This window comes from Macaca fascicularis, chromosome 1 (assembly GCF_037993035.2).
Source record: "Macaca fascicularis isolate 582-1 chromosome 1, T2T-MFA8v1.1".
Classification (NCBI taxonomy): domain Eukaryota; kingdom Metazoa; phylum Chordata; class Mammalia; order Primates; family Cercopithecidae; genus Macaca; species Macaca fascicularis.
In genome coordinates this window covers 36868498-36886767 of record NC_088375.1, presented here as the reverse complement: position 1 = coordinate 36886767, position 18270 = coordinate 36868498, and the positions used below count along the sequence as shown (strand labels likewise).

Below are 18270 nucleotides of genomic sequence, written 5' to 3'. Positions count from 1 at the left end.
CAGTGTACTCCAGCCTGGGTGACAGAGTAAGATGATATCTCAAAAAAAAAAAAAATTGGTTTAATCACATGCCTCTTTATCTGATGCACTGAAAAGGTCACAATGTCACTTCTATGTTATACCTGCCAAAAATAAAAAACCTCAATCTAAAATCATGACTATACATACATCTGACAAACCAAAATTGAAGAACATTCTACAGAGTAACTGGCTTATGTTCTTCAAAACAACAAGGTCAAGAAAAACAAAGAAAGGCTGAGAAACTGTTTCAGATTAAAGTTGTCTAAAGAAACATGACAACTAAAAGAACTGTGTGATCCTTGGATTCTGGACTAGGAAGAAAAAATAGCTATTTTTAAAAGTCATTATAGAGACAATTGATAAAATATAAAATTTAAATGTGGTCTGTGTTAGATAATACTATCATATCAACATTAAATTTCCTGATAACTATATTACGGATATATAAGAGAATGTCCTTGTTTGTAGGAAATATATCCTGAATATATGGATGTTAAAAAGGCTTGATATCTCCAACTCACTCTAAACGGTTCAGAACAAAACGATGCATATGTAGACAGAGAAGGAGAGAGAATGAGAAAGCAAATAGGGCACAATGTAAATAACTAGATGGAGAATCTGGGTAAAGGTTACATAGCATTGTCTTGTATTGAACTTTTTCTGTAAGTTTCCAATTCTATACAAATGAAATATATAAAACAAAAAAGAAATAGCCCTGATAAAGAAAAAAGTCGCTATCTATGTAAGACTAAAAGAGTTCTTTCTTAAGTAGAAAATAAAAATTACAAGTTGTGGCCCGGTGCGGTGGTTCACACCTGTAATCCCAGCATTTTGGGAGGGTGAGGTGGGCAGATCACTTGAGGTCAGGAGTTTAAGAACAGCCTGGCCAACATGGTGAAACCCCATCTCTACTAAAAATATACCTGGCAGTGTTTTTTAGTATTACATAAAATAATAAGGGTCTTACAATCAATGATACCTTATATTTGGTGAAATAATAATACTAACAATTAATTATACAGTGTCTACCACATGCCAGGAACTGTTCTAAGCACTTTACATTTATTATGTCATTTCATCTCCACAAAAACCCTATGAGGTAGGTGATATTATTATCTCCAATGTTCAGATGAGGAAACTGAAGTACAAATACATTAAATGACTTGTCCAAGGCTACCAGCAAATATATGGCAGGGTCAGAATTCTAACCCAGGCAATCTGCCTCCTGAGTGCATGCTCTTAGCCACCAGGTTGCATTCAGCTTTGCAATTACCTTAGTTGGTCCTGTATATTCCTGATTTTCCACACCAGCCCTCTCTAGCATAGTATCCATCACATCATTCAGCTGGGCCACTTCTACTCTTTTATTAGGTTTCCTAAAAAATTGAAGTGGCAGACTTATGCAATTAACATTGCAACAGGTAATTCTCAAATGGCAAAAAGAATATGATATGTGTAAAGAGAATATATATGCTCTCTGGGATATTAATGGCATTTTAAGCATTAGACCTAATCTATTGGGAGACCAATAATACAGTAGAAAAAAGCAAGAAAAATGCAAATAGTATGATTCTCCTTTCCATAAAAGAAAATAATGCTTTCCCCCCAAAAATTCTATATACCTATCACACAGGAGTGTAAGAACACAGCAAAAGAAAAAATGTGGGGAGATAAACATCAAATTTTTAACATTGGTTACCTCACAATGTGAGAGAAGAAAGGGACAAAGAAAAGGAAAACAAAAAAAGACTATAGCAAAATAGAGAAATACTAATGGTTAAACATAGAATATAAAAGTACTTTATAGTATTTAAATATTATGCTATATATGTAAATATGTAAACCTGAATATGCAATTAGACAAATTAAATACATAAACATTGAATATACAATTGTAAAATCGAAAACGCTGATTAGATGATGAAATTGTAGGCAGTTATTGTCTTGGGTTGCTGCCATAATTTTAATAATTTTGTTTAATAAAGTACCAAGAAATATGTTTGTATATAGGTATTCTTTCTGAGAAAGATTTGAGAAAATAAATGTACTTACATGGATGGGAAGAGCAATAGCCTGTTTTCACTATCTGTGAGGAGAGTAGTGTATTTGCTACAATAAATAAGATAGGTAAATGTTATTTTAAGAAAATTTTCTAGCCTGTTTATCAATTAGCACAACTAACCCCCAGAATCTTGGTTTCTAAGTACCATTCTCCACTAAAAGGAATCAGTACTCCTTGGAGAAGTGACTCACCACCCATTCCAGGGCTGGAGTTGGAAAATACAAGACGAACCTGGAAATCTTATCGAGCCAGAAAATAAGTGTTCAAATAATCATGGGGACATGTCCAAAGAACACAAGAGACAACTCAAAGGAGCGGCGTGTGGCCATGGGCCAAATGTGGAAAAATTTGAGCATCAAAATAATGGGCTGGGCATGGTGGCTCACGCTTGTAATCCTAACACTTTGGGAGGCTGGGGCAGACAGATCACTTGAGGTCAGGAGTTTGAAACCAGCCTGGCCAACATAGTGAAACCCCCTCTTTACTAAAAATACAAAAAAAAAAAAAAAATTAGCTGGGAATGGTCGCGTGTGCCTGTAATCCCAGCTACTCGGGAGGCTGAGGCAGGAGAATCACTTGAAACCAGGAAGTGGAGGTTGCAGTGAGCCGAGATTGCGCCACTGCACTCCAGCCTGGGCAATAACAGCAAAACTCCATCTCCAAAAAATAACATAACATAACATAACATAACATAAAGATAGTAAATAATTAAAATCCATCAAATAAAATAGAAATCCATTATTCCATATGGTAAAATGCCAACTAACAAATTGGCAGAAGAAATAATGATCATACAGAAGAAATGACGAAAATTTTTAAAATTCATCAAGACTGGGTGCAGTGGCTCACACCTGTAATCCCAGCACTTTGGGAGGCCAAGGTGGGTGGGTCACCTGAGGTCAGGAGTTCGAGACCAACCTGGCCAAAATGGCAAAACCCCATCTCTACTAAAAATACAAAAATTAGCTGTGCGTGGTGGTGGGCACCTGTAGTTACAGCTACTCAGGAGGCTGAGGCATGAGAATTGCTTGAACCCAAAGGGCAGAAGTTGCAGTGAGCCAAGATTGCACCACTTCATTCCAGCCTGGGTAACAAAGCAAGACTTCGTCTCAAAAAAAAAAAAAATTAGCCATGCGCGGTGGCTCATGCCTATAATTCCAGCACTTTGGGAGGCCAAGGTGGGCAGCTCACCTGAGGTCAGGAGTTCAAGACCAGCTTGGCTAACATGGTGAAACCCTGTTTCTACTAAAAATTCAAAAAACTAGACGGGCATGGTGGTGCCTGCCTGTAATCCCAGCTATTCAGGAGGGTGAGGCAGGAGAATTGCTTGAACTTGGGAGGCGGAGGTTGCGGTGAGCCAAGATCGTGCCATTGCACTCCAGCTTGGGCAACAAGAGCGAAACTCCATCTCAAAAAAAAAAAAAAGTCATCAAAAGATCCATAACCAATAGGTTGTTAGGAAATACACACTAAAGTATTTGGTGGTAGAAATATTTGATTACTTACTCTTAAATAGTTTGAAAACATGTGCATGTGTATGCATGATTGTGTATGTTTAAGAGCAAATGAGACAAAGTGTAAACAACCAGTGACTCAAGGTAGAGGAGGTAGGCATTCCTTTTCCCATTTTTGCAACTTTTTATGTCTGAAATTACATTAAAATAAAAGGTTACCCAAAAAATGAATTTCATTTGGTTCTCTTGGGCAAAATATTGTTCTGAAGCATACCATCACAATGAAATGCAATATATTATAACATACATATTGGAAAGACAATATCAAAAGAGTGACAGCCGCTGGATATTTTATCATAAAACCTTAGTCCAAAGTTCTCGTTTTCTAAACTACAAAACATTCAAGTGTTGTTTCAGAAAATAAAAGCAAGATCCTATTTTCAATCCCATAAACAGGAATCAAAGACGACAGATGATGAGTCTGCAATGTGGAGCCAAGCCCTGGAGCATGGATTATGAGATGCTGGCTCGGAGGGCTACTTTCCTTTGTCTCCATGATTGTTGCTCAAAATCATTCCTGAAGGGCATAGTCACGCATTCAAAACAAAGTCCCAATTTTTAAAAAATTCAAAATTAAATGGCAGGGAAAAAATATGAATAATTTAATCACTAACATCCCAAACTCTTTTAAGTACTTTTAGTTTTGTTTTTTTTTTTTTTTTTAATTTGTATCTTTCTTTTTTAAAATTATTTATTTATTTATTTTCTGAGACGGAGTCTGGCACTGTTGCCCAGGCTGGAGTGCAGTGGCTTGATCTTGGCTCACTGCAAGCTCCCCCTGCAGTGTTCACGCCATTCTCCCGCCTTTGCCTCCGGAGTAGCTGGGACTACAGGCACCCGCCACCACGCCCGGCTATTTTTTTTGTATTTTTTGTATTTTTAGTAGAGACAGAGTTTCACCATGTTAGCCAGGATGGTCTTGATCTCCTGATCTCATGATCTGCCTGCCTCGGCCTCCCAAAGTGCTGGGATTACAGGCGTAAGCCACTGGCCCCAGCCAATTTGTATCTTTCTTAATTGTATTAGGATGGCTGGCTCAAATGTTTCCTCATTTCAGTTTATATATTGCTCAGGAATATGAGTGTACTATTCTCAGGTTCTTCTATATATGGGAAGGAGGAAACAGTTCAACTTGTCAGGTATTCTTTCTTGTTTTTGTTGAGATGGAGTTTCACTCTTGTTGCCTAGGCTGGAGTGTAATGGCACAATCTTGGCTCACTGCAACCTCTGCCTCCCAGGTTCAAGCGATTCTCCTGCCTCAGCCTTCCCAGTACCTGGGATTACAGGCACCCGTCACCACGCCCAGCTAATATTTTTGTATTTTTAGTAGAGACAGGGTTTCACCATGTTGACCAGGCTGGTCTTGAACTCCTGACCTCAGATGATCCACCCACCTCGGCCTTGCAAAGTGCTAGGATTACAGGCATGGGCCACTGAGCCGGGGCAGGTATTCTTTACATATCATAGTACTCACTCATCATAACACTCCAAACCTGAAACTCCTGTACTTGACACAATATGAAATTCTTCAGGAATCAAAGTATCTGTTAGTGTCTTTGGCTTAAAAGAAAAGAAAAACAAAACAAAAAAGAAGAATGAATACATTAATAGAGAAAAAATTCACTTGCACAAATCCTAATTCCTAACCCAAAGAGATACTACTTTTTAAGTTGAGAAATTTTGATTGGAGAAATAACAATATTAGTAATGTGGGTCACAGCAAATGACAAAAACTAACCAGAGCACACATCTCTAAAATAACCATAAATTAAAGAATAACCTTGGTACTAGTATTAGTTACATGTGTCCCATATATTCAGAAGTTTATTGATTCTTTTCCTTTAAATTCAGCAGGGAATTTAAAATTCAACTTAGCAAGATACCAAAGATAAGGATCCTACAACTTTATATGTGGATTTCTAGGGGAAAAAAAAATCTAATCTCCCACACTGTGTTTTTTAGATTAAAACAGATTAACTGTGGTTTGCAAAATGGCTTAGAATAAGATATTTTGATCTTTTCCTGCTAAATACCCTTTTCCTGTTTTAAGAAGTAATTTCAAAATGCTATGAAGATTGGTGAGCAATGCAGGTTGTTATAGTATGACATTGTCTTATATTCTGGAGAAATGATTTTTAAAAGTAGACAGAGGGAGAGAAGATTATTTGTCAAATACTTTACTTACCTTATGCGGCACAATGACACCATCATGTGACTGTAATGAACGGGCCAAATGTGGGGGACAAACTGCCTTCTCCCTAGTCTGTCCTTTGGTATATTTAACATCATACAGAAAAGAAATATCCCTAAGAAGTAAGAAAAATATATTTACAAAACAAGTTTTCTATCTGGATACCACATAACAGCAGGTGAGATCCACAGAGATCCTTCTAATGGGTAAGATGGTCCTCTGTGTCAGCAAAACTGATCTCCTTACGTAACACTTTACTAAGCCTGAGGCATTAAACATGAGTTTCCCCACATTCTTTCTCTTCTCCACCTGAAATTTCTCATTCATATCACAAACTCTTTCCTTCAGTATCAGGTTAAAATATATTCTCTTTCCTGTGGTTATTCCCTCCACTTAGGTGCTTGATTCCATCTTTGCCCATATCCTCAGGAGTCGCATTCCATCAGCCCTAACTTCTGTGTATCTCCAACTCTACTGGAACATCCCCTTTGATCTATAATAAACTTTTTCCCCTTATAAAAATCTCTCCTTGAACATGCATTGCTGTCATGTTGTGATTATTATTATCATTATTACTATTATTATTATTATTATTTTGACACAGAGTCTCACTCTGTCGCCCAGGCTGGAGTGCAATGGCGCAAAATCTCAGTTCGCTACAACCTCCGCCTCCCGGATTCAAGCAATTCTCCTGCCTCAGCCTCCTAAGTAGCTGGGATGACAAGCACGTACCACTATGCCTGGCTAATTTTTGGCATTTTTTAGTAGAGATGGGGTTTTGCCATGTTGGCCACGCTGGTCTTGAACTCCTGGCCTCAGGTAAGCCACTCACCTCTGCCTCCCAAAGTGCTGGGATTACAGGCATGAGCCACTATGCCTGGCCACTGTCATGTTATTATGATCTATCAATGGATCAATCGATCAATCATCACTCACTTGTGCTAAACATCAGACTTTCTGAAATTGTCCTGCAATCTGATTTCCACCCATACCTCTCTTCTGAAACAATTTTCTAGAAAGCTGATGATGACTACCACTACCAAGTTAAACACTCTCTTAGCAGTTATCTTCTACCACACTTCCCTGGAATGTTTTCCAGGGTTGATCACATTTGCAACTTTTCTGTGAGTCTTTAAATTATTTCAAAATAAGAAGTTTAATAAAACAATATAAAGAAAAGTGGAGAAAAAAATCCTCTGGTAACCAAGATATGGGCAAGTGGTCTAAGCTAGGCCAAATTACTCTCCCAGGAGACTGAATTCTGAGTCATTGACTCTTTTAAGGTTTCCAAGACAGAAAACAATAGGCATGAACATCACCACAATGGTACCCTGAAATGATTGTCCATTATATCCTTCTATAAACTCCAAATGTATTTACTGGTTTACATAGTAAAGAATAATTCAGCATCTACTACATACCAGGCACTATTCTGGGAGCTAAGAACATTAACAGTGAAAAAAGCAAATAAAAGTTCCTACCCTCATGGAACTGATTCTAGTGGTGAAGAATGACAATACAGAAATATTACAATTTCAAGGCCAGGTGCAGTGGCTCATGCCTATTATACCAGCACTTTGGGAGGCCGAGGCGGGCAGATCACTTGAGGTCAGGAGTTCGAGACCACCCTGAACATCATGGCGAAACTCCTTCTCTACTAGAAATACAAAAATTAGCCAGGCAGGGTGGTACATGCCTGTAGTCCCAGCTACTTGGGAGGCTGAGGCAGGAGAATTGCTTGAACCTGGGAAGCGAAGATTGCAGTGAGCTGAGATCGTGCCACTGCACTCCAGCCTGGGCGACAGAGTGAGACTCCATCTCAAAAAATAAAAATAAAAAACTACATTATTAAATTTGGGTGCCCTGGGTTCTCGGATTGTTCATGAACATGCCTAAAAGTCATTAATTTGCTCAGCAAATATTTATTAACCATATTATAAGTGACAGAAAATATGCTAGATGAAAGGAATATAGAACTATTTCTTAAAATAGACACAGTCCCTACCACTGGGGAGCCTTCAATATAGCGGGGAAGATTTGAAAACCAAAGAAAAGTATAATATAAAGACTATTGTAACAAAGAATAGAATGTTATTGGAACAACTAATAACAACACCACCTCAATACAGTTTAGACCAAGTCAGGGAAAACCTCAGGAGGCAGAAACAATTAGTAAGAACAAAAAACTGATTTGGATTTAGGTAAGCAACCAAAAAGTGTAGAGAACAGCATATGCATAGGTCCTGAGACACAACAGCACATGGTGACTTCGGCGAACTGAAAATTTAGTATAGTTGGCCCTTGAACAACACAGCCTTGAACTGCCTGGGTCTGCTTATACACAAATTTTTTCAACCAAACACTGACTGAAAATACAGTATTAACTGGATACGAAACCCTCATATAGAGGGCCAACTTTCCATATACATACATGAGTTTCTGACTCATATATGGCTGACTGTAGAAATTGAATATACAAAGATTCTGGTATCTGCCGGTGTCCGGGAACCAATCCCCCACATATCCCTCAGTATGAGGCAAGACTAAATATACGGTTGAAGTATGAAGAATAAAATTATTGAAATTAGAGAACTAAACACAGAAAGCCTTGCAAATCATGCTTAACATGTTGGGCTTTAGTCTAAGAGAAGCTAGAAAGGTTTCATAAATGAAATGAAATTTTAAATTATTTTAGAATGACTATAATGGTTGCAATATTGTGAAACGGTGGTGTGCTTTGAGGGCAGTGTCATTTGGCAGCTGATGTGGCATGTGAGGTTGGTGGAAATAGGCCAGTTCTGGTGTCCCAGGAAGATCCTGAAATATACAACATTGACCATAACGATTTTTTTTTTTTTTTTTTTTTGAGGTGGAGTCTGGCTCTCTTTCCCAGGCTGGAGTGCAGTGGCCGGATCTCAGCTCACTGGAAGCTCCGCCTCCCGGGTTCACGCCATTCTTCTGCCTCAGTCTCCCGAGTAGCTGGGACTACAGGCGCCCGCCACCTTGCCTGGCTAGTTTTTTGTATTTTTTAGTAGAGACAGGGTTTCACTGTGTTAGCCAGGATGGTCTCGATCTCCTCACCTCGTGATCCGCCCGTCTCGGCCTCCCAAAGTGCTGGGATTACAGGCTTGAGCCACCGTGCCCGGCCGACCATAACGATTTTTAAACATATATATTGGTAGCAAAAGACATCAAGCTATTGATGTTCTGCACTGTGATATTCTGGTTCTACTGGACATGTCCAAGGGAGAAATGTTAGAGCTTTATTTTCCAACCCTCCGGATTCTTTCTCTGTTCCACCCTCTTACAGGCTTTAGTCACAAAGATCTGAATGAGCTGCTCTCAGGATGATGCAACAGCAGTTCCTATCACACCAATAAATACTGGAGAAGTTGGCCATTACAATTGTTTTGTTAGCTAAAAATGATGAATTCTTCATGTACATACATGTATCTGTGTGTATGTATATTATATATTATATACATATATGTAGATACATGTATGTACATATATATGTGCACAGTATATCATGTATATACATATATAATGCATATGTATACATTATACATTATGTTATACATTTCATATTTTATATAATTATACCTATATTATACACACAATATTTTATGCATATATACACATACATATAATTATCTAAAGAATATGTTGGGGCCGGGCACGGTGGCTCATGCCTACAATCCTAGTATTGTTGGGGGCCAAGGTGGGCGGATCACCTGAGATCAAGCGTTCGAAACCAGCCTAGCCAACATGGTGAAACCCCATTGCTACTAAAAATAAAATTTAAAAACTAGCCAGGTGTGGTGGCAGGCACCTGCAATCCCAGCTACTCAGGAGGTTGAGGCAGGAGAATTGCTTGAACCTCGGAGGCAGAGGTTGCAGTGAGCCGAGATCGCACCACTACACTCCAGCCCAGGTGACAGAGCAAGATTCCATGTAAAAAAAAAATTTTTTTTTAATAAATAAAGAATTTTATTTTATTTATTTATTTATTTTTTGAGACAGAGTCTCGCTCTGTCGCCCAGGCTGGAGTGCAGTGGCCGGATCTCAGCTCACTGGAAGCTCCGCCTCCCGAGTTTACGCCATTCTCCTGCCTCAGCCTCCCAAGTAGCTGGAACTACAGGCGCCTGCCACCACGTCCGGCTAATTTTTTTTATGTGTTTAGAAGAGACGGGGTTTCACCGTGTTAGCCAGGATGGTCTCGATCTCCGGACCTCGTGATCCGCCCGTCTCGGCCTCCCAAAGTGCTGGGATTACAGGCTTGAGCCACCGTGCCCGGCCGATAAAGAATATTTTGATTTAGTGATCATCACTCAAATTTTCTCAAGAAGCTACTTTAGGAGCCCTTTGTATTTCTTTTTTTATTTTTTAATTAATTAATTAATTTTTAAATTATACTTTAAGTTCTAGAGTACATGTGCACAATGTGCAGGTTTGTTACATATGTATATATGTGCCATGCTGGTGTGCTGCACCCATTAACTCATCATTTACATTAGGTATTCCTCCTGATGCTATCTCTCCCCCCTCCCCCAACCTCATGACAGGCCCCAGTATGTGATGTTCCCCACCCTGTGTCCAAGTGTTCTCATTGTTCATTTCCCACCTATGAGTGAGAATATGCAGTGTTTGGTTTTCTCTTGTTGAGATAGTTTGCTCAGAATGAGAACATGCAGTGTTTGGTTTTCTGTCCTTGTGATAGTTTGCTCAGAATAAGAACATGCAGTGTTTGGTTTTCTCTTGTTGAGACAGTTTGCTCAGAATGAGAACATGCAGTGTTTGGTTTTCTGTCCTTGTGATAGTTTGCTCAGAATGAGAACATGCAGTGTTTGGTTTTCTCTTGTTGAGATAGTTTGCTCAGAATGAGAACATGCAGTGTTTGGTTTTCTGTCCTTGTGATAGTTTGCTCAGAATGATGGTTTCCAGCTTCATCCATGTCCCTACAAAGGACATGAACTCATCCCTTTTTATGGCTGCATAGTATTCCATTGTGTATATGTGCCACATTTTCTTAATCCAGTCTATCATTGATGGACATTTGGGTTGGTTCCAAGTCTTTGCTATTGTGAACAGTGCCGCAATAAACATACGTGTGCATGTGTCTTTATAGTAGCACGATTTATAATCCTTTGGGTATATACCCAGTAATAGGATTGCTGGGTCAAATGATATTTCTAATTCTAGATCCTTGAGGAATTGCCACACTGTCTTCCACAATGGTTGAACTGGTTTACAGTCCCACCAACAGTGTATAACAGTGTTCCTATTTCTCCACATCCTCTCCAGCACCTGTTGTTTCCTGACTTTTTAATGATCGCCATTCTAACTGGTGTGAGATGGTATCTCACTGTAGTTTTGATTTGCATTTCTCTGATGGCCAGTGATGATGACAATTTTTTCATGTGTCTGTTGGCTGCATAAATGTCTTCTTTTGAGAAGTGTCTGTTCATATCCTTTGCCACTTTTTGATGGGGTTGTTTTTTTCTTGTAAATTTGTTTAAGTTCTTTGTAGATTCTGGATATTAGCCCTTTGTCAGACAGGTAGATTGCAAAAATTTTCTCCCATTCTGTAGGTTACCTGTTCACTCTGATGGTTGCCTGTTCACTCTGATGGTAACATTTTGCTGTGCAGAAGCTCTTTAGTTTAATTAGATCCCATTTGTCTATTTTGGCTTTTGTTGCCATTGTTTTTGGTGTTTTAGTCATGAAGTCCTTGCCCATGCCTATGTCCTGAATGGTATTGCCTAGGTTTTCTTCTAGGGTTTTTATGGTTTTAAGTCTAACATTTAAGTCTTTAATCCATATTGAATAAATTTTTGTATAAGGTGTAAGGAAGGGATCCAGTTTCAGCTTTCTACATATGGTTAGCCAGTTTTCCCAGCACCATTTATTAAATAGGGAATCCTTTCCCCATTTCTTGTTTTTGTCAGGTTTGTCAAAGATCAGATGGTTGTAGATGTGTGGTATTATTTCTGAGGGCTCTGTTCTGTTCCACTGGTCTATATCTCTGTTTTGGTACCAGTACCATGCGGTTTTGGTTACTGTAGCCTTGCAGTATAGTTTGAAGTCAGGTAGCATGATGCCTCCAGCTTTGTTCTTTTTGCTTAGGATTGTCTTGACAATGTGGGTTCTTTTTTGGTTCCATATGAACTTTAAAGTAGTTTTTTCCAATTCTGTGAAGAAAGTTAGTGGTAGCCTAATGGGGATGGCATTGAATCTATAAATTACCTTGGGCAGTATGGCCATTTTCACGATATTGATTCTTCCTGTCCATGAGCATGGAATGTTCTTCCATTTGTTTGTGTCCTTCTTTATTTCACTGAGCAGTGGTTTGTAGTTTTCCTTGAAGAGGTCCTTCACATCCCTTATAAGTTGGATTCCCTAGGTATTTTATTCTCTTTGAAGCAATTGTGAATGGGAGTTCACTCATGATTTGGAGGAGCCTTTTGTATTTCTATGCATTATTAAAGTATTGGGTATTGCTATGGTTTGAATGTGTCCCTTAGAAATTCATGTGTTGGAAACGTAATTGCCATTTTAATAGTATCATTATGAAGTGGAACCTTTAAGAGGTGATTAGGTTTTTTTTTTAGAAGAAGCCTGTTTTATTTATTTGTTGAAATATAATTTTTTATTAAAAATAATTAGAGGGCCAGGCACGGTGGCTAATGCCTATAATCCCTGCACTGTGAGAGGCCGAGGCTGGTGGATCACCTGAAGTTGGGAGTTTGAGACCAGCCTGATCAACATGGAGAAACCCTGTCTCTACTAAAAATACAAAATTAGCTGGGCATGGTGGCGCATGCCTGTAATCCCAGCTACTCGGGAAGCTGAGGCAGGAGAATCACTTGAACCCGGGAGGCAGAGGTTGTGGTAAGCCGAGATCGTGCCATTGCACTCCAGCCTGAGCAACAAGCGTGAAACTTCGTCTCTCAAAAATAATAATAATAATAATTAGAGATATGCTTTGTTTCTTCATAAAATTCTGTGGTAAAACACCAGCTTCCACCCTTCTGGAAAATCTATTTTTATTTAAAAACAAAAACAAACAACAAAAAAAAACAACTTTGATTCTTAACCATAACATAATAACTGGATTTTATTTATTTGACTTTAAGAAATCCTCCAACTCGTTCTTCAGCCCCCAGATTATTAAACTGAGTTCATAATTCAAACTTTTCTGCAAATCATCATTGGTTGAGTTATGTGTATATATAAAATGTCTTTTATCTGAAGTTGTCCATTTCACCCTGTTCTGGGAGTTATTCCCACAGGCACTTCTTCATACCAGCTCCTTTAGCCCTTCCAACAATTTTGTAAATACCCAATGTTCTGCATTTGATTCTTTCCTGCTTAAAATATCTAGACTGATTTATTTTCTGCACTGAACTCTGCTGAAAGAGTTGTTGAAAAATATTACTCAGAGAATACTTGCTTTGTTGTTTATATTTTACTGCTGGGTTCTGGGTGATCGAGGTTGCTGGACAAGTTATCTCATTATGAACATGATTAGTTGTACATTAGTGCATTAGTTTTCTATTGGTGCCATAACAAATTACCACAAATTTAGCATCTTAAACAGCACAAATTTATTATTTTACTGCTCCATAGGTCAGAAGTCCAACAGGGTCTCCAAGGGCTAAAATCAAGGCGTTGGCAGGGCTGTGTTTCTTTCTGGATGCTCTAGAGGAAGATCCATTTCCATGCTCATTTGGATTGTTAACAGAATTCAATTCCTTAAAGTTGTAAGACTGCGATCCCTGTTTCCTTGATAGTTGGTGGCTGAGCTGTCATCAGAATTCCTAGCTTCTATAGCCAAATTCATTTATTGACTGCTTTTCCCCTTCCTCCATCTTCAAAGCCAGCAATGGCAGGCTGAACTCCTTTCACACTTCAAATCTGTCCTCTTCCTTTCTCATCTCTGACCCACTTGACCACCTTCCTTTTCCACTTTTAAAGATTCAGGTGTCAGGTTGGGCCCACCCTGACAATCTAGGATAATCTATCCATCTCAATGTCCTTAACTTTCATCATTTCTGCAAAGTCCCTTTTGCCAGGTTAGGTATATATTCACAGGTTCTGAGATTAGAGTGAAAATGTTTTAGTGGGGTTGAGGGAGCATTATCCTGTCAACCTGACTTCACACTTAAAAAACTCCAACTCAGAGTCATTTGACATTAAAACTTTATTTTTTGTTTTGTTTTGTTTTGTTTTGAGAGGGAGTCTCACTGGATCACCCAGGCTGGAGTGCAATGGCATAATTTCGGCTCACTGCAATCTCCACCTGCCGGGTTCAAGCAATTGTCCTGCATCAGCCTCCTGAGTAGCTGGGATTACAAGTGTGCGCCACCATGCCTCTCTAATTTTTGTATTTTTTGTAGTGACAGGGTTTCACCATGTTGTCCAGGCTAGTCTTGAACTCCTGACCTCAAGTGATCCGCCCACCTCGGCCTCCCAAAGTGCTGGGATTACAGGAATGAGCCACTGCACCTGGCCGACATTAAAACTATAATGTCAGCTTATTGCCACATTGAGATACAGCTAATTAATTTTCAAAGTACTTCAAACAACTCATAATACTAATTATTGCTACTAATAATTATAACCATGATCTGGAGGCATAGAATAAAATATAAACCCTCAGGACATAAAAGTCAATAGGACAAGTTTCTACCAGTTTTTCTTGCACTGAAGCATAGCTGAGTAATAGCACCTATACTTAAATAGTACATTATGGTTTTACAAGTGCTCTTGCATCCATTATCTTATTTGTGCTTTTCAATATCCATGGGAGGCACACAAAACTGGGCAAGTCTATTATTCCCTTTTTACATATGAGAAAATGGGACTTCAGAAAGACAAAATAACCTACTCAAGTATGTTAAGTGTAAACATTTCTTTCAGAAGAAGTGACATTTAAGTGAGGGGACATGCATGCAGTAAATTGGTAAGTGGACAATACATAGAAAACCAGCAGGTCTCAATCTTCATGGGGAAAATGTTGACATTTAGAATATTTGTAGGAATGAGACAAAAACAAATAGTATTTGCTGACTTGATCTGAAATAGTGTAAAGATGAAGGGCTCCCTTTGGAGAGATACAGAAATTAAGCTTTTGTTTTTCAAGGTTTTCCACATCATGAAGCTGTTACCTAGTTCTTTCTTCTAAAGATGTCCACAAGGAAGATATACACACAGATAAAAGGGGCACTAAAGGCATTCTGCCTGTTGGATCTTGTCCCTTTTACTAGGGTACAACAGGGAATAGGAGAGTATAGGGACAAGTATACAAAGGCATGCAAAAAACAAATTTAAACCAAAAGTATGTAAAGCCAGCACCTATTTCCATCCTACTGATAATAATCATACACAAAAAGGTGGTCTTTGGCCCTTCTGGATTGTATTCTGATTCAAACATACTGTAAATTTCATCATCTATGATTCAGTGATTTTTCTAATGCTACCCCTCCCAAGGTAATCATACCAAATGAGAAAATCAACTCTATTTATCAGCATCTACCCTACTATCTTCCTTCTTTACCTTCCAGCTCCCGTGAGGGAGACGGGATGGTCAATCAGGTATTTGAATTTATTCCTTCGAACAGGGTGATGCCAGACATGGTCTACAAGGCGTGGAAGAGTGCCCTGGGAAAAAGCAAATACACATGAATATCCAGCAGAGGGCAATCTAATCAAATAAAATTTATTAATAGTTTTGAGTAAGTACTGTATTTACATTAAGGGCACTTGGGTACTCTAAGGAAAAAAGAGCAGAATTCTTATTAAATAACATAAAGACTAAAACTAGAATAATTCTATAGTGAGTGAAAAACATTAAGGGTAGTAATAATCATTTTAGTAAATCCACATAAAAACAGGTCAGTGGAAATACTCAAGCCTTGGAAACAATTTATACAAAAGACTGGAGTTTTCAATCTAAGAAATTACTTTAAATTTTTTTTTTTTTTTTTTTTTTTTGGAGACAGAGTCTCGCTCTGTCGTCCAGGCTGGAGGGCAATGACACAACTTCGACTTACAGCAACCTCTGCCTCCTGGGTTCAAGTGATTCTCCTGCCTCAGCCTCCCGAGTAGCGGGGACTATAGGCACGTGCCACCATGCCCAGCTAATTTTTGTGTTTTGTTTTTGCTTTTGTTTTTGTTTTTTTTTTTGAGGGGGAGTCTTGCTCTGTCGCCCAGGCTGGAGTGCAGTGGCGCGATCTTGGCTCACTACAAACTCTTCCTCCCGGGTTCTCGCCATTCTCCTGCCTCAGCTTCCCGAGTAGCTGGGACTACAGGCGCCCGCCACCTCGCCCGGCTAATTTTTTGTATTTGTAATAGAGACGGGGTTTCACCATTTTAGCCAGGATGGTCTCAATCTCCTGACCTCGTCATCTGCCCACCTCAGCCTCCCAAAGTGCTGGGATTACAGGTGTGAGCCACTGCGTCCGGCCTAATTTTTGTATTTTTAGTAAAGACGGGGTTTCACCATGTTGGCCAGGATGGTCTTGATCTCCTGACCTCGTGATATGCCCACCTTAGCCTCCCAAAGTTCTGGGATTACATACGTGAGCCACCGCACCCAGCCTAAAAAATTTTCTTAAGGCCAGTCATGTTGGCTCACTCTTGAAATTCCAGCACTTTGGGAGGCTAAGGCAGGTGGATTGCTTGAGCCCAGGAATTTGAGACCAGTATAGGCAACATGGCGAAACTCCGGATCTACAAAAAATTCAAAAATTAGCCAGGCGTAGTGGCACAGACCTGTAGTCCCAGCTACTCAGGAAGCTGAGGTGGGAGGATCACCTGAGCCAGGGTAGTCAAGGCTGCAGTGCGCAATGATCAGGCCACTACGCTCCAGCCTGGGCCACAATAGTAAGACCCTGTCTCAATCAATCAATCTTAAAATTTTTAAGGCTATCTGGAATATATAATATGTGCACAATAAATACTTAAAGAATAATCAGATTCCCAAAAAATAATGTTCCCCATTACTCTACATATGTACATACAAACCTTCGGGGTTTTAATTTTCTTAGGAGGCAGTAAGTTTTCAGGACAAGGACCAGCACTGGCCGCATAGGTCAGAGAAAGAAGAACTTCTTTAGGAATGAACTCATTCAGAAGGGAAGTAGGAAGGGGTTTTGAACGATCCACCATGTTTTTTTTCTCCTTTAGCTCAGGAAGTCCTAAGTAAGTAGTGGAAAAGAAAAGCTCTTACTATATATATATTTTTTTAAGCTAGATGGAGCTTCTCAGACTGCCTCATCAATCCCATCTATTTGTTTCTAACAGGTAGAAACATTGCTTCTATTTGACAAGGATAGTAACAAATAATATTTAAAACAGTGAACATCATCTAGTCAAGGAAAATAACACTCATCTTGCCTACCCTACTCACATTACATCACAGTTTCAAAAACTCAGGTACTAAGACGAACCTGCATGATTCTCAATTCAAAGTTGAAAACTAAACTCATTTCACTTGCTCAGATAACTGGGTGAGCCTTAAGAAGATAGGAATGAATGTCTATCTTCCCTTTCATATGAAAATCACAACTCTCTCCCCGCAAGCTCTTAAATTATTTAGTAATTTTTTTCTTACATGAATTCAAAGGTGAGAATAATTGCATTAAATCCAGGCATTTATAGAGTGGAAAGGATCTGGGTTGGGCTTCAAAGTAAAAATGGAACTGGGATTGTTGCAAATGAGAGTGGAACAATCTGAGCTGACAAATCTGTGGAATGGGAACTGTAAAAAGAGTGTTCTACCCTGCTTGACTAGGGCAGGGGAGTAATACAGGCAGGTAGTTGGGCTTATATATAGGAAAAGCCCTCCTATGAAGTCAGGTAGAGTTGAGTTTTTATTATTCTTAATCTATGCCCCTAACACGGTATGGTTTACGTTTATTTCTATAAGGAGGCATCATGCTTTGATTACTGTCAAAAGTTGTTAGAGTCTGCATTACCAAATCTCCCACGAGCTTGAGATCAAAAGAAACAGAAAAAAAAAAAAGTTGGGTGGGGCTTGGGGCTTTAGTACAAGGGGCAGGTGAGATGTGAAAAGCTTTAACAGAACAGGGGGTAAGGATAACACTAGCTGACTCTAGTACAGATTCGCATATGAATGAAAATCTTAAGGAATTACTCTAATTTAGAAAAATTACTAAAAGCTAATACAAATTGCCACGTTGTACTAAATTGCGTTTTTCTTATCTCTGCTATTGCTTTTTATTGTTTGTTTTATTTATTTGAGACTGACTCTACCTCTGTTGCCCAGGCTGGAGTGCAGTGGCAAGATCTTGGCTCACTGCAACCTCTGCCTCCCGGGTTCAAACAATTCTCCTGCATCAACCTCCTAAGTAGCTGGGATTACAGGCGCGTGCCACCACACCTGGCTAATTTTTGTATTTTTAGTAGAGACAGGGTTTCATCATGTTGTTCAGGCTGGTCTCAAACTCCTGACCTCG

The 18270-nt window shown here is 39.2% G+C and overlaps 1 protein-coding gene across 1 annotated transcript in view; it reads right to left on the bottom strand.

The window, feature by feature from the left end:
• The window catches only part of AXDND1 (axonemal dynein light chain domain containing 1), a 171501-nt gene that overhangs the window by 151679 nt on the left and 1552 nt on the right, over positions 1-18270 (bottom strand). Inside the window, exons 3-8 of the mRNA XM_065532054.2 lie at positions 16817-16989; positions 15348-15451; positions 5783-5903; positions 5072-5157; positions 2074-2130; positions 1295-1397 (exon numbers count right to left, since the gene is read on the bottom strand). Coding sequence (XP_065388126.1) covers positions 1295-1397; positions 2074-2130; positions 5072-5157; positions 5783-5903; positions 15348-15451; positions 16817-16989 — 644 coding nt within the window. The remainder of the gene's footprint in view (positions 1-1294; positions 1398-2073; positions 2131-5071; positions 5158-5782; positions 5904-15347; positions 15452-16816; positions 16990-18270) is intronic.